General features: G+C 44.6%; 1 protein-coding gene across 1 annotated transcript in view; it reads right to left on the bottom strand.

Annotated features, from left to right (window-relative positions):
- Positions 1 to 9,311: 9,311 nt before the first annotated feature.
- LOC106590200 (ADP-ribosyl cyclase/cyclic ADP-ribose hydrolase 1) overlaps positions 9,312 to 15,527 on the bottom strand; it is a 30,449-nt gene continuing 24,233 nt past the window's right edge. The window contains exon 8 of the mRNA XM_014180956.3: positions 9,312 to 13,807. Within this exon, the coding sequence (XP_014036431.1) occupies positions 13,750 to 13,807 (58 nt within the window). The 3' untranslated portion in view covers positions 9,312 to 13,749. The remainder of the gene's footprint in view (positions 13,808 to 15,527) is intronic.

Genomic DNA, 15,527 nt, shown 5'->3' with positions numbered 1-15,527 from the left:
CTCAATCAGAAAGATTTCTGGCTCCCAAGTGTCTTTAATACAGGTAACGAGCTGAGATTAGGAGCACACTCTTAAAGGGAGTGCTCCTAATCTCAGCTTGTTACCTGTATAAAAGACACCTGTCCACAGAAGCAATCAATCAATCAGATTCCAAACTCTCCACCATGGCCAAGACCAAAGAGCTCTCCAAGGATGTCAGGGACAAGATTGTAGACCTACACAAGGCTGGAATGGGCTACAAGCCCATCGCCAAGCAGCTTGGTGAGAAGGTGACAACAGCTGGTGCGATTATTAGCAAATGGAAGAAACACAAAAGAACTGTCAATCTCCCTCGGCCTGGGGCCCCATGCAAGATCTCACCTCGTGGAGTTGCAATGATCATGAGAACGGCGAGGAATCAGCCCAGAACTACACGGGGGGATCTTGTCAATGATCTCAAGGCAGCTGGGACCATAGTCACCAAGAAAACAATTGGTAACACACTACGCCGTGAAGGACTGAAATCCTGCAGCTCCCGCAAGGTCCCCCTGCTCAAGAAAGCACATATACATGTGTAACAGTGTAGGTTCCGTCCCTCTCTTCGCCCCAACCTGGGCTCAAACCAGGGACCCTTGCACGCATCAACAACTGACACCCCACGAAGCATCGTTACCCATCGCGCCACAAAAGCCGCGGCCCTTGCAACGCAAGGGGCAACCCTACTTCAAGTCTCAGAGCGAGTGACGTCACCGATTGAAACGCTATTAGCGCGCACCACCGCTAACTAACTAGCCATTTCACATCGGTTACACTCACCCCCCCTTTGACCTCCTCCTTTTCCGCAGCAACCAACGATCCGGGTCACGGCACCAATGTAACAGTGTAGGTTCCGTCCCTCTCTTCGCCCCAACCTGGGCTCGGGGCTCGAACCAGGGACCCTTGCACGCATCAACAACTGACACCCCACGAAGCATCGTTACCCATCGCGCCACAAAAGCTGCGGCACTTGCAACGCAAGGGGCAACCCTACTTCAAGTCTCAGAGCGAGTGATGTCACCGATTGAAACGCTACTAGCGCGCACCACCGCTAACTAACTAGCCATTTCACATCGGTTACACATGCCCGTCTGAAGCTTGCCAATGAACATCTGAATAATTCAGAGGACAACTGGGTGAAAGTGTTGTGGTCAGATGAGACCAAAAAGGAGCTCTTTGGCATCAACTCAACCCGCTGTGTTTGGAGGAGGAGGAATGCTGCCTATGACCCCAAGAACACCATCCCCACCGTCAAACATGGAGGTGGAAACATTATGCTTTGGGGGTGTTTTTCTGCTAAGGGGACAGGACAACTTCACCGCATCAAAGGGACGATGGACGGGGCCATGTACCGTCAAATCTTGGGTGAGAACCTCCTTCCCTCAGCCAGGGCATTGAAAATGGGTCGGGATGGGTATTCCAGCATGACAATGACCCAAAACACACGGCCAAGGCAACAAAGGAGTTGCTCAAGAAGAAGCACATTAAGGTCCTGGAGTGGCCTAGCCAGTCTCCAGACCTTAATCCCATAGAAAATCTGTGGAGGGAGTTGCCAAACGTCAGCCTCGAAACCTTAATGACTTGGAGAAGATCTGCAAAGAAGAGTGGGACAAAATCCCTCCTGAGATGTGTGCAAACCTGGTGGCCAACTACAAGAAACGTCTGACCTCTGTGATTGCCAACAAGGGTTTTGCCACGAAGTCCTAAGTCATGTTTTGCAGAGGGGTCAAATACTTATTTCCCTCATTAAAATGCAAATCAATTTATAACATTTTTGACATGCGTTTTTCTGGATTTTTTTGTTGTTATTCTGTCTCTCACTGTTCAAATAAACCTACCATTAAAATTATAGACTGATCATTTCTTTGTAAGTGGGCAAACCTACAAAATCAGCAGGGGATCAAATACTTTTTTCCCTCACTGTATAACACACTGACAAAGAAGAGTAGAATAACATTTGAGTACCTGAGTGTTAAACAGTTGTTATTTTCACTGTCTTGTATTGTAGCTACATGTCTTCTTCTCTGTTCTTCTGTTATGTTTAAGTAGAAATTGAAATTTCAGCCACGGACTGACAACCAATGACAATTAACACTGATAGTCAATGGTTTGTGTGTATGTGAGTGTGTGCGTGTTTATGATTGATTTGAATGCCTATGTAATGTATGTGTTTTCATCAGTCTGAATTTCTCTTTCTCTCTGAAAGTAACAGCCATGATGAAACAGTTTCTGTTGAGTTCTTGCCTGGCCGTAGGCCTTTTCGGCACTTTGTTAGCTCAAACAGGTACATATTGCATTACAGATTTTGTCCTTATTTAACCTACAACCTGATCCTACTCCCCTCCTTTTTACCTATTGGTCAATATGACTTCAAGTCTTACTGACAGACACGTCTGTACTTCTAGAGGCTTCTAGCCCTTTGGTAACCCTAAAGAGTGGCAGTGTTCGTGGGCAGTACAGGACAGTGAAGGGCACAGAAAAGGTAGTGGAGGAGTACCTGGGGATTCCCTTTGCACACCCCCCTTGGGCTCGCTGAGTCTGACTGCCCCTTTGCCTGCTGAGCCCTGGGTGGGAGTGAGAGATGGCACCAAACTACCCCTTACTCAGGTTATGGTTTGGATCCATGGGGAGGCTTAGATGTGGGTGGAACCTTCCAATATGATGGATCGGCCCTGGCGGCCTATCAGAATGGGGTTGTGGTTGTCATTCAGTATCGCCTTAGCATCCTGGGTTTCTTAAGGTATGACCGTGACAACATTTCACCAGTGTTACTCTACATTTGTTCCAATTCGTATTCAGTGCCTTAAACTCTAACTGAACTATAGTATGTTTTACAATGGTGCCTTGAATGTTCATTTGATGTGCCAGGTGTGCCAAAACAATTGCAACCTTAGACATTACAACACCAGATGTATTTTTTATTTGCTTCAAGTACAGGAGACGAACATGCAGGTGGTAACTGGGGCTTCTTGGACCAGATTGCCAGCCTTCAGTGGGTTCGTGATAATATCAAGGATTTTGGGGGAGACCCAGACTCAGTCACCATCTTTGGACAATCTACCGGGGACATTAGTGCCTCCATGCTGGTAGGTATGAGAAAGACAATGTGACACAGCAGTGAGATGGTCAGGTACAGAAGAAGAGGTGTGGTTGAATTTATACCTCACTGTGTAAACCATCAAAACCAAAGAGAGTAGCACTGTTTGACCCAATGGCTCTGTCTATCGCCTGACAGGTGTTGTATCTGTTAGCTGAGGGCCTGTTTCCTAGAGCCATCCCTATGAGTGGAGTGGCACCACTGGAGGCCCATTACACCAACAACCCACTGGCCAACGCCAAGGTACTCATGAATACCTATGTCACACAGCATCCAGGTCCACACCCACCCTGCCCCCATTAATGCGGGTACAAAACAAACCATTGGTTACAATATGAATAACATGATGGCCCTGACTATGATCTAAAATAGTAACCAGTCTTCTCTGAGAGGGTTTATTCATGGCAGGTGAATTCCTCTCCTATTCCAGATGATAGCCACTCTGTCAGAGTGTGATGACAGCACTACTGAGAAGATTGTACAGTGCATCAGAGGGACATACTCACACCATCAAAAAGGTATACGGTCATTCAGTTCTGGTTGATGTGGCTTATGTTTGGCATGTTGGTCTATTATCATACGCACTGAAGCTAACAAAAATATCTGTATTTTAGGTTTAGGCATTCTTGAGCCCTGCCATTGATGGTGTGTTCCTGAAAGGGCCTCCTGAAGAGGTTTTGAAGAACAAGGAGTTCCTGAAGGTTCCTATGGTTGTAGGGGTGGTCAACCATGAATTTGGATGGATTATGGCTCAGGCAAGCTCATTGGCTATTATATCTTGTTATGAGATTTTCTTTAAGACAACGTTCTTGTGGTCATCAGATCAACTATTTACTGTACCTGTATCTCCAATATCTTCACCTCTGTTGCAGTCTAACTGTTTTTTCTGGTGCCATAGTTCTTTGAACCTCTGGGTTGGGTTGATGGCATGGAGAGGCAGTCTGTGGTATCCGTGATGGACATTTTCTTCCCAGCTTATGTAAGTTCTCCTTATTCATCCACTTATACACTTCTCTTGCTTAACCCTTTGAACTCACGAGAATTGGCCTACAGTGCATTTGGAAATTATATTATTATTGGGGAGTTTCTCCCATTCTTCACTCAAGCTCTGTCAGGTTGGATGGGGAGCATCGCTGTACAGCTATTTTCAGGTCTTTCCAGAGATGTTTGATCAGGTTTAAGTCCGGGCTCTGGCTGGGCTACTCAAGGACATTCATAGACTTGTCCTGTAGCCACTCCTGCGTTGTCTTGGCTGTGTGCTTAGGGTGGTTGTCCTGTTGGAAGGTGAACCTTCGCCCCCAGTCTGAGGTCCTGAGCGCTCTGGAGCAGGTTTTCATCAAGGATCTCTCTGTACTTTGTTCCGTTCATCTTTCCTTCAATCCTGACTAGTCTTCCAGTCCTTGCCGCTCAAAAAAATCCCCACAGCATGATGCTGCCACCACCATGCTTCACCGTAGGGATGGTGCCAGGTTTCCTCCAGATGTGACGCTTGGCATTCAGGCCAAAGAGTTCAATCTTGGTTTCATCAGACCAGAGAATCTTGTTTCTCATGGTCTGAGAGTCTTTAGGTGCCTTTTGGCAAACTCCTAGCGGGCTGTCATGTGCCTTTTACTGAGGAGTGGCTTCCGTCTGGCCTGATTGGGGGAGTGCTGCAGAGATGGTTGTCCTGGAAGTTTCTCCCATCTCCACAGAGGAACTCTGGAGCTCTAACAGAGTGACCATCAGGTTCTTGGTCACCTCCCTGACCAAGGCCATTCTCTCCCAATTGCTAAGTTTGGCCGGGCGTTCAGCACTAGGCAGAGTCTTGATGATTCCAAACCTCTTCCATTTAAGAATGATGGAGGCTACTGTGGTCTTGAGGACCTTCAATGCTGCAGAAATGTTTTCGTACCCTTCGCCAGATCTGTGCCTTGTGTGTAGATTGATGAGGAAAAACATTTAATTTAATCAATTTTAGACTAAGGCTGTAACATAACAAAATGTGGAAAAAGTCAAGGGATCTGAATACTTTCCGAATGCACTGTATATTGATAGGACTAAATTGAATGCATAGCATGGTAGCAAAGGGAATAGTTTGGAGTATTAGACAAAAGTTGAGGATACAACAGTTCACCTGGCACAAGACTGAATCCAAACATTACACTGTTAATTTTACATTTACTGTAATTTTCGCCGCATTTGTTGATAACGAAATCAGAAAATACTCTGATAAATTGTAACGGCTGTCTTCAGAAATGAACCAAGGCGCAGCAGGTATGTGAATACTCATATTTAATTACCCAAACAAAGGAGTAAAGCATCCACAGGAAACAATAAACACGACAGCAGCAACAGTTTGCAGGCTAATAAACGCAGTGCAAAACAACCACCCACAACCCCAAAGAAAAACACACACACCTATATAGGACTTCCAATCAAAGGCAACTCAACACACCTGCCTTCAATTGGAAGTCCCAATCAACAACACAAACATTTAACAAACACAAACCACCTGCCACATCCTGACCAAGACTAACACAATTACGCCCTCTGCTGGTCAGGACGTGACAGTACCCACCCCCCTCAAAAAAAGAAAACACAAGAAAATCCCCAATACCCCAACAAAACCAACAAACAATAACCCCTAAACAATAAGGGAGGGAAGGGAGGGTGGCTGCCGTCACCGACGGCTCTGTGCTACACCCTCCCTCCCCAACCCACCTATCCTGGAGGTGGCTCAGGTGCAGGACGTGGACCTCGCTCCACCTTCGGCGTCGCCCACTTTGGTGGCGCCGATAGCTGCGCCGGGCAGACGGGCCACTCGGGCTGACCCTGGCAGACGGACCACTCGGGCTGGGTCGGAAGGCATGCGGGCCACTCGGGCTGGGCCGGAGGGCAGGAGGGCCACTCGGGCTGGGCCGGAGGGCAGGAGGGCCACTCGGGCTGGGCCGGAGGGCAGGAGGGCCACTCGGGCTGGGCCGGAGGGCAGGAGGGCCACTCGGGCTGGGCCGGAGGGCAGTCTGGCCACTCGGGCTGGGCCGGAGGGCAGTCGGGCCACTCGGGCTGGGCCGGAGGGCAGTCGGGCCACTCTGGCAGCTCCGGGCAGTCGGGCCACTCTGGCAGCTCCGGGCAGTCGGGCCACTCTGGCAGCTCCGGGCAGTCGGGCCACTCTGGCAGCTCCGGGCAGTCTGGCAGAACCGGGCAGTCTGGCAGCACCGGGCAGTCTGGCAGCTCTGGCGACTTACGACTAGCGGGCAGCTCTGGCGACTTACGACTAGCGGGCAGCTCTGGCGACTTACGACTAGCGGGCAGCTCTGGCGACTTACGACTAGCGGGCAGCTCTGGCGACTTACGACTGGCGGGCAGCTCTGGCGACTTACGACTGGCGGGCAGCTCTGGTGACTGTTGACTGGCGGGCAGCTCTGGTGACTGTTGACTGGCGGGCAGCTCTGGTGACTGTTGACTGGCGGGCAGCTCTGGTGACTGTTGACTGGCGGGCAGCTCTGGTGACTGTTGACTGGCGGGCAGCTCTGGTGACTGTTGACTGGCGGGCAGCTCTGGTGACTGTTGACTGGCGGGCAGCTCTGGTGACTGTTGACTGGCGAGGCTGGGCTGACACACTAGACTCCTGATGCGTGGGGCTGGTATTGGATGTGCCAGCCTGGAGACACGCACCTCCATGCTAGTGCGTCTAGTGGGAAACACCGGACCGAAAGGGCGCACTGGCGGTCTTGAGTGCAGGGTTGGCATCACCCCTTCCGGCTCGATGCTCACCTTGCCCTGCCACCTGCGGGGTGCTGGTACTGGGCGAACTGGGCTGTGCGTCCGTATAGGCGAGATGGTGCGTACCTCAGCGTAACATGGCGCCCTCCACCTCATACGCACCTCTCTGTAGTCACGGGTAGCTGGCTTACGGCTCTTCTCTGGCCTGGCCAAGCTACCCGTGTGCCCCCCCCAATTTCTTTTTATTGGGGGTGCCTCTCGGGTTTCCTAGCCAACCGTGTTCCAGCATAACGTTCCCGTTGGTTCCTCTGTCCAGCTGCCTTCACTCTCCTGAGTGCCTCCACCTGTTCCCATGGGAGGCGATCCCTTCCGGCCAGGATCTCTTCCCAGGTGTAGGCTCCCTTACCGTCCAGGACGTCCTCCCATGTCCATTCCTCCCTTTTCTTCTCCTGTGGCTTCCTCCCCTTCTGCTGCTTGGTCCTGGTTTGGTGGGTGGTTCTGTAATGGCTGTCTTCAGAAATGAACCAAGGCGCAGCCGGTATGTGAATACTCATATTTAATTACCCAAACAAAGGAGTAAAGCATCCACAGGAAACAATAAACACGACAGCAGCAACAGTTTGCAGGCTAATAAACGCAGTGCAAAACAACCACCCACAACCCCAAAGAAAAACACACACACCTATATAGGACTTCCAATCAAAGGCAACTCGACACACCTGCCTTCAATTGGAAGTCCCAATCAACAACACAAACATTTAACAAACACAAACCACCTGCCACATCCTGACCAAGACTAACACAATTACGCCCTCTGCTGGTCAGGACGTGACATAAATTCAGTACCATGATAAGAATATTCCTGGAAAAGTGGGGTAGGTGCAATGTAAGACAAGGGTTTGAGTGAGAGGACTAACTGGTGTCTCCAAGTGGCCACACAAGTAATTTCAATGCACTTTTAGGACTCAAAGAAGGGTTTTCAACTATAAAGTGCTTTTTTGAGCTCTCCTAGCTGTGCAGTTGAGGAACTAGAGCAAGCACACTTGACGTTGTTTTGTTTGGAACACAACCCTGCAATCACACAATTGTTGTTGTTTCCGCAATCCAAAAACTGACCATTATAAATCACATCCTGGGTCAGGTGGGCATCATTTGAAAGCTTGTTCTATTGCCGACATGACTATCTAAGTTTTAAAATAAGATCTTATAGTGTTAGGCTTTCACAAGACAATGCAAAGAAATTTTGGTGCACATAGAAAGTGGTTCCGCGGCAAATTTTGTTACAATAGGCAAACGTCTCATTCTGTTCAGAACAACCCACGGTATGACTCCATGTCATCTTGTAACTGAACATCAAACAAGAGTGATCATAAACGTTGACACTGTATATGACATGGGTTTTATGATATGGAAATGAGAAGTGCACATTTAGACTCAAGTGGGGTTTGGTTTGCTTGTATGACATTAAAGGGGTATTTATTATAATCCTCAACGTCATCTTTCAAAATACATTGAGACAACGAAAAAGTTGCAAAAGTAACCCAATTAGAGGGAGGGACGAGGGCAACCTCTTGTTACATTGCTGTGAAGCGCAGAGCCTGAGCTCTGATGTCGTTTATAGCATGCTACTGTACAGCCACTGCGTTCCAATTTAGGTGCTTATCAGTGACCAAATCTGACATTTTCATCCCGTATACAGGTACAAGTGTAAAGGGATACACCAATATTTCATTCCACTGGTTGTTAGATTGCAATAGGTGGACAAAAAGTCAACATTTTATAGCAACAATCCTTCATTGCTACATACATTTTTGGAATTATAAATGAATGACATACTGTATACCCATTGATTCTTGAAGAATGTAGCTTATAAATTCCTATTGAGTTTAGTTGAACTGTTGTAACCCCATCAGAACCCAAAATATAAGCTTGTTTTACTACAATGTTTGTAAACAATGTAAATGTATAGCCTCAAAACATGGTTAAAACTATAATTTTTATATCATAGAGGGTCAGTCCTTGCATCCATATCTGTCTATGAATTTGAGAGTGGTTACCGATATCCAGGCCCATGCCTCAGCTTTTTACCAAAACAGAGGCAGTGTTACACTTTGTTATTATTTCAATTAAGGATTATAGAATTAAAGGATGCAATCTTAACAGTTTGAAATCATGACATCTGGTGGGAATGAGCTTATTGTAGAGGAATACCTCCAGCATGTGAAAAAACCCAGAGGACATACGGGATGCATTCAGTGCAGCCTCAGTCTCACCATGTAACTTACAACATCCCTGTGTCATCACTGTGTTAACTCTCCATCCAGAGATTATATACATAATGTGTGTCTCCTGATGGACCGATCAGTGAAGAGGAAACCCAATAGAAAGAAATCATCAACACTGCAGGTCCACTTTAGTATATTTTAGCTGTATTAGCTTTAACACGGTAAAATATAACCCCCCAATTCCATTTACAAAAGGTGTAGCATTGACAAAGTTTGATATGACTGACATATTTAATTCACACGATTATTTATGTCATTTAAATAGGCTGTCCATTTGTAGGGTAATACAAACCCTAGTTAACTTTTCAACCTCATATTCCTTATCTCCAGTACCATACCAGAGTCTACATATGTGAAAATGGCACATTACTATGACATTTAACATTTTTAAATTAAATTTTATTTAACTAGGCAGTACAGTTAAGAACAAATTCTTATTTTAAATGACGGTCTAGGAACAGTGGGTTATCTGCCTTGTTCAGGGGCAGAACGACAGATTTTTACCATGTCAGCTCGGGGATTCGATCTAGCACCCTTTCGGTTACTAGCCCAACGCTCTAACCACTAGGCTACCTAAGAAGAAAGGTCCTAAAAAATGCTTGTCTGTTACACCAGGGTAGGGTTAAAAGTTCACTGAAAGAAATAAATGTTCTTAAATGGTTCTTCCTCAGCTCTTAAGGTTCCTTGGAGAACTCTTCCCCAATAAAGAACATTTGGGTTAAGTATGGGATACTTGACATGGCCTCTACGGTTCTTCAGAATTCAAAAAGGTATTTAAGCCTGCAGATGTGACCCTTACATAGCACACAGAAAATTGACCAGTGTTAACTAGTGTTGATTTTTCAGTGTAACATTTCTAGTGTTGATTCAAGAGTTAAATTAACCCTGTAGTGTTAAATTAACATAAAAAAGAACCACAGTGTTAATAACCAGAGTTAAACCAAAATCACACCCATAATTATCATATTTCCCAGCATTCTCTATTGCAGGTAGATTTTTTGAATTTTCTTGTTTCAACATCTATGTTTTTTTTCATGTACATTGATCGATGAATTAATCTTTAGCTACTCAAAAATAAATAATACATTTTTTCCTAAACTATTCCAGTCTGTTACTTGGACTTGGTTGTTCCACTTTACAGTAGATGTAAAAGGTAATCTCATATCTTAGTATTTCCAAACCTGGCAGTCAATCTGAATGCAGGTTGAAGGTGAATGATAAAAAAAGGTTGGATATCCCCACTGGATTCCAATAGGAATTAAAAGTCACTTTGCATGCCAGCATAATGTCACTTGCAGGCCTAATGTGGCCTGTAAACTATGAGTTTCAGGCCACTGAATTAGGGTAAAACTAGGCTCTCAAAAGAAGGCACTATGAAATATGTATTGTCTTAAAGAATAAAAAATGTATTTAACATATTGACTTAGGACAGTGGTCACCAACCTTTTTCTTCAAGATCACTTTGAGTCAAAATGCAAGCTGAGATCTACCGCTTAGATTTTTTTTAACATGACTTAAAAAACATAAGCCTATGCAACATTAACCTATTAGAAACACTACTGGAGCAATGAGGTTTGTGCAATAGGCTAAAGGCCCAATACATTATCACTGCATATTGGCTTTGCTTGAAATTCCCTGCCAATTCATTGTTGTTCAAACCATTTTTAAAAATTATATTTCAACATTGTAGGTAGGATATATGATCACACCGGTAATAGATCAGTTGTAATTTTTTTAAGTTGTATTTTACCCCCCTTTTTCTCCCCAATTTCGTTATATCCAATTACGATCTTGTCTCATAGCTGCAACTCCCAAAAAGGCTCGGGAGAGGCGATGGTCGAGTCATGCATCCTCCAAAACATGACCCGCCAAACTGGGCTCCTTAACACCCTTTCCTCGACTGACACTGATCAAAAAGGGACACGTCTTCCAGCTGATGGCGAAACTCCAGTTGGACCGCATTATTTCAGCCTCATGCACAAATTCACGCTGTTACTCCTACGAACACAGAAAGTGAAATATTCCTCAATATTAAAAAAGACCCAAGCTGCTAATAATAACAACGCAAGCCTATCGATACACTTTCCTCCTCATTTATTACAGCTGCAGTGCTGGTTGTAGCGCGAGTTGAAGTAAGAAGAACGAGCATTTTATAGCTTAAATAGCCAAAGTGCTGAATAAAAAGTGTTGACAGTGAGGAGTAAGAACTTAAACATGAACTATAGGTGAAGTCAGAAGTTTACATACACCAAATACATTGAAACTCAGTTTTTCACAATTCCTGACATTTAATCCAGTAAACATTCCCTGACTTAGGTCAGTTAGGATCACCACTTTATTTTAAGAACGTGAAATGTCAAAATAAGATTAAAGAGAATGATTTATTTCAGCTTTCATTTCTTTCATTACATTCCCAGTGGGTCAGAAGTTTACATACACTCAATTAGTATTTGGTAGCATTGCCTTTAAATTGTTTAACTTGGGTCAAACGTTTCAGGTAGCCTTCCACAAGCTTCCCACAATAAGTTGGGTGAATTTTGGCCCATTCCTCCTGACAGAGCTGGTGTAACTGAGTCAGGTTTGTAGGCCTCCTTGCTTGCACATGCTTTTTCAGTTCTGCCCACAAATTTTCTATAGGATTGAGGTCAGGGCTTTGTGATGGCCACTCCAATACCTTGACTTTGTTGTCCTTAAGCCATTTGCCACAACTTTGAAAGTATGCTTGGGGTCATTATCCATTTGGAAGACCCATTTGCGACCAAGCATTAACTTCCTGACAGATGTCTTGAGATGTTGCTTCAATATATCCACATCATTTTCTTTCCTCATGATGCCATCAATTTTGTGAATTGCACCAGTCCCTCCTGCAGCAAAGCACCCCCACAACATGATGCTGCCATCCCTGTGCTACCCGGTTGGGATGGTGTTCTTCGGCTTGCAAGCCTCCTCCTTTTTCCTCCAAACATAATGATGGTCATTATGGCCAACATTTCCACTTTTGTTTCATCAGACCAGAGGACATTTCTCCAAAAAGTACGATCTTTGTCCCCATGTGCAGTTGTAAACCGTAGTCTGACTTTTTATTGCTGTTTTGGAGCAGTGGCTACTTCCTTGCTGAGTGGCTTTTCAGGTTATGTCGATATAGGACTTGTTTTACTGTGGATATAGATACTTTGTACCTGTTGGGTGAATCTTCACAAGGTCCTTTGCCGTTGTTCTGGGATTGATTTGCACTTTTCGCACCAAATTACGTTCATCTCTAGGAGACAGAACGCGTCTCCTTCCTGAGCGGTATGACGGCTGCATGGTTCCATGGTGTTTATACTTGCGTACTATTGTTTGTACAGATGAATGTGGTACCTTCAGGCATTTGGAAATTGCTTCCAAGGATGAACCAGACTTGTGGAGGTCTATAATTTGTTTTTCTGAGGTCTTGGCTGATTTCTTTTGATTTTCCCATGATGTCAAGCAAAGCAGCACTGAGTTTGAAGGTAGGCCTTGAAATACATCAATGATTGACATCAAATGATGTCAATTAGCCTATCAGAAGCTTCTAAAGCCATGACATAATTTTCTGGAATTTTCCAAGCTGTTTAAAGGCACAGTCAACTTAGTGTATGTAAACTTCTGACCCACTGGAATTGTTATACAGTGAATTATAAGTGAAATAATCTGTCTGTAAACAATTTTTGGAAAAATCACTTGTGTCATGCACAAAGTAGATGTCCTAACCGAAATTTGTGGAGTGGTTGAAAAACGAGTTTTAATGACTCCAACCTAAGTGGATGTAAACTTCCGACTTCAACTGTATTTGCTGTATTCGATGACAGTCTCTCTCTAGTCATGGTTTTAAAAGTTTTGAAATCTCACAGTGTCAACTTCGCTGTAGCATTTTCTTTTACATCTGCTATGTTACTGCAGACAAATCTGAGAAATCCGATTGGCCAGCGTTAGGCCTATAGTGCACTTAATTTGCTCTCTGGGCCTGCCGGTAAGGCGGATTTGTACCTTTGGACACATTAAATGGTGCTAAATTGGAACACTCCGCCTACCCGGCACACAGGGCAGCTGAATCGGATGCACCTACCACCAACAGCACATTGCAAAAATCAGGATCGACTAGAAATGCCTTGGAGATGAACCATTTGATGACTGACCGGTTAGTGACCACTGACTTAGGATCTCAGTTGTTGAAGGCCACAAGACTGAAATGGTTCTTCAAAGAACCATCCCATTAAAATGGTTCCCCTATGGCATCGCTCTCAAGAACCTTATTTGGTTCCAACTTGCACCTTTATTTTTTAATGTGTAAGAAAAACTGTGATTTCAAAACCTGCAATGAGGGTATTTTCTTTCTCTCCACGTCACCGCAAATCTCGTAGTGTTTGAAAATCAATTTTTGATGTTCTATTGTGCTGGGGATAATGAAAATTAGGTTGCTAAAGGGTGCAATTGTCATTTAAGACAAAAGTAGATACTATGGAAATTATTAAATTGTAAGAACTTCTGTAAAGAATGGAAGCTATGCCGATCAGGGTAGGCCTGGGGCTGCTTGATGACACTTCAAATATTAGTTAATGGTTCCATGATGGAATAATATCCATTTATACTCTTGACGACCACACCTTGGTCACTGCTGATTGGACAGTATTACCAGCAGGCGCCACAAGCTGTGTCTGGGTGAGAAATGCAGTCCTGGATCTTAGACCTGAGGAGAGTGAGAGGTGTCTTTAATGTTGTTTCAAATAAACATACATAAACACACACGTATGCACACACACAGCAAATTCTCCAGTGTTAACAAAAACTAAATTAACACTGAGTCTGTGGAACCATATAGACAACGGAACAGTGTTAAATGAACACACTGCTTAGTGTAAAGTCTTATTCAAATAATTCCAAGAGTGCCTTACATTTTCAAGTAAATTGTAGAGTTACCACCCATGGCTGCTTCATTCATCCATTTTCGGTCCTACAGAGTTCACCAAGTGAGACCTAAAGGAATATGTTTTCATCTTTTTTTAAATAGAATGATTTTGAGAGCCTAGTTTTCCTCTAATACAGGGGCCTGAAACTCATACACATCACTTTGTGGTACAAAGGATGACCTTAAAGGGTACAACTACAGTGACAAGTGTTTGTACCCCTTTAGGAACAAATCCAACCCTTTTTTTCTTGAGTAATATAAGGGTTTTCTGGCCTGGAAGTTTACTATACTGTCTTGCAAGGTGTTATGTAACTCCTGTTGGAATCCAACCAGTGTGAGGATATCCAACTTTGGAAATATTTTATCACCTGCAACCTGTATTCAGAATGACTGCCAGGATTGGGAAAACTAAGCTATGAGTACCTAAAACACCTAAACTACACAGAACAAAAATATAAATGCAACATGTAAAGTGTTGCTGCCATGTTTCATGAGCTGAAAACAAATTTTCCAGATGCACAAAAAGCATATTTCTCTCAATTGTTTTGCACAAATTTGTTTACATCACTGTTAGTGAGCATTTCTCCTTTGCCAAGGTAATCCATTGACCTGACAGGTGTGGCATATCAAGAAGCTGATCAAACAGCATATCATTACACAGGTGCACCTTCTGCTGGGGAAAATAAAAGGCCACTCAAAATGTGCAGTTTTGTAACACAACACAAGGCTACAGATGTCAGAAGTATTGAGGGAGCATGCAATTGACATGCTGACTGCAGGAATGTTGCTAAAGAAATAAATGTTAATTTCTCTACCATAAGCCGCCTTCAACGTCATTTTAGACAATTTGGCAGTACATCCAACCAGCCTCACAACCGCAGACCACATGTATGGCTTTGTGTGGGCGAGCAGTTTGCTGAGGTCAATGTTGTGAACAGAGTGTCCCATGGTGGCTGTGGGGTTATGGTATGGGCAGGCATAAGCTACAGACAATGAACAAAACTGCATTTTATTGATGGCAATTTGAATGCACAGAGATACCGTGACGAGATCCTGAAGCCCATTGTCTGGCCATTCATCCGCCATCACCTCATGTTTCAGCATGATAATGCACGTCCCCATGTCGCAAGGATCAGTACACAATTACTGGAAGCAGAAAATGTCCCAGATCTTCAATGGCCTGCATACACACCATACATGTCACCCATTCGCACAGCCGTTGAAGAGGAATAAGCCACAATCAACAGCCTGATCAACTCTATGGGAAGGAGATGTGTCTCGCTGCATGGAGTAAATTGTGGTCAAACCAAATACTGACTGGTTTTCTGATTCATGCCCCTTGTGTGTGGGGCATGCCCCAAGTGTGTGGGAAAACAAGACAAAACAAATGGAAAATGAAAAATGGATTGGCGATGGCTAGAAGTCCGGCAACGTCGACCGCCGAACACCGTCCGAACAAGGAGAGGCTTCGACTTCGGGCAGAAGTCATGACACCCCTACC

This window comes from Salmo salar, chromosome 29, assembly GCF_965601325.2.
Source record: "Salmo salar chromosome 29, fSalSal1, whole genome shotgun sequence".
In the NCBI taxonomy this organism is placed as follows: Eukaryota; Metazoa; Chordata; class Actinopteri; order Salmoniformes; family Salmonidae; genus Salmo; species Salmo salar.
This window is presented reverse-complemented; position numbering and strand designations above follow the sequence as displayed.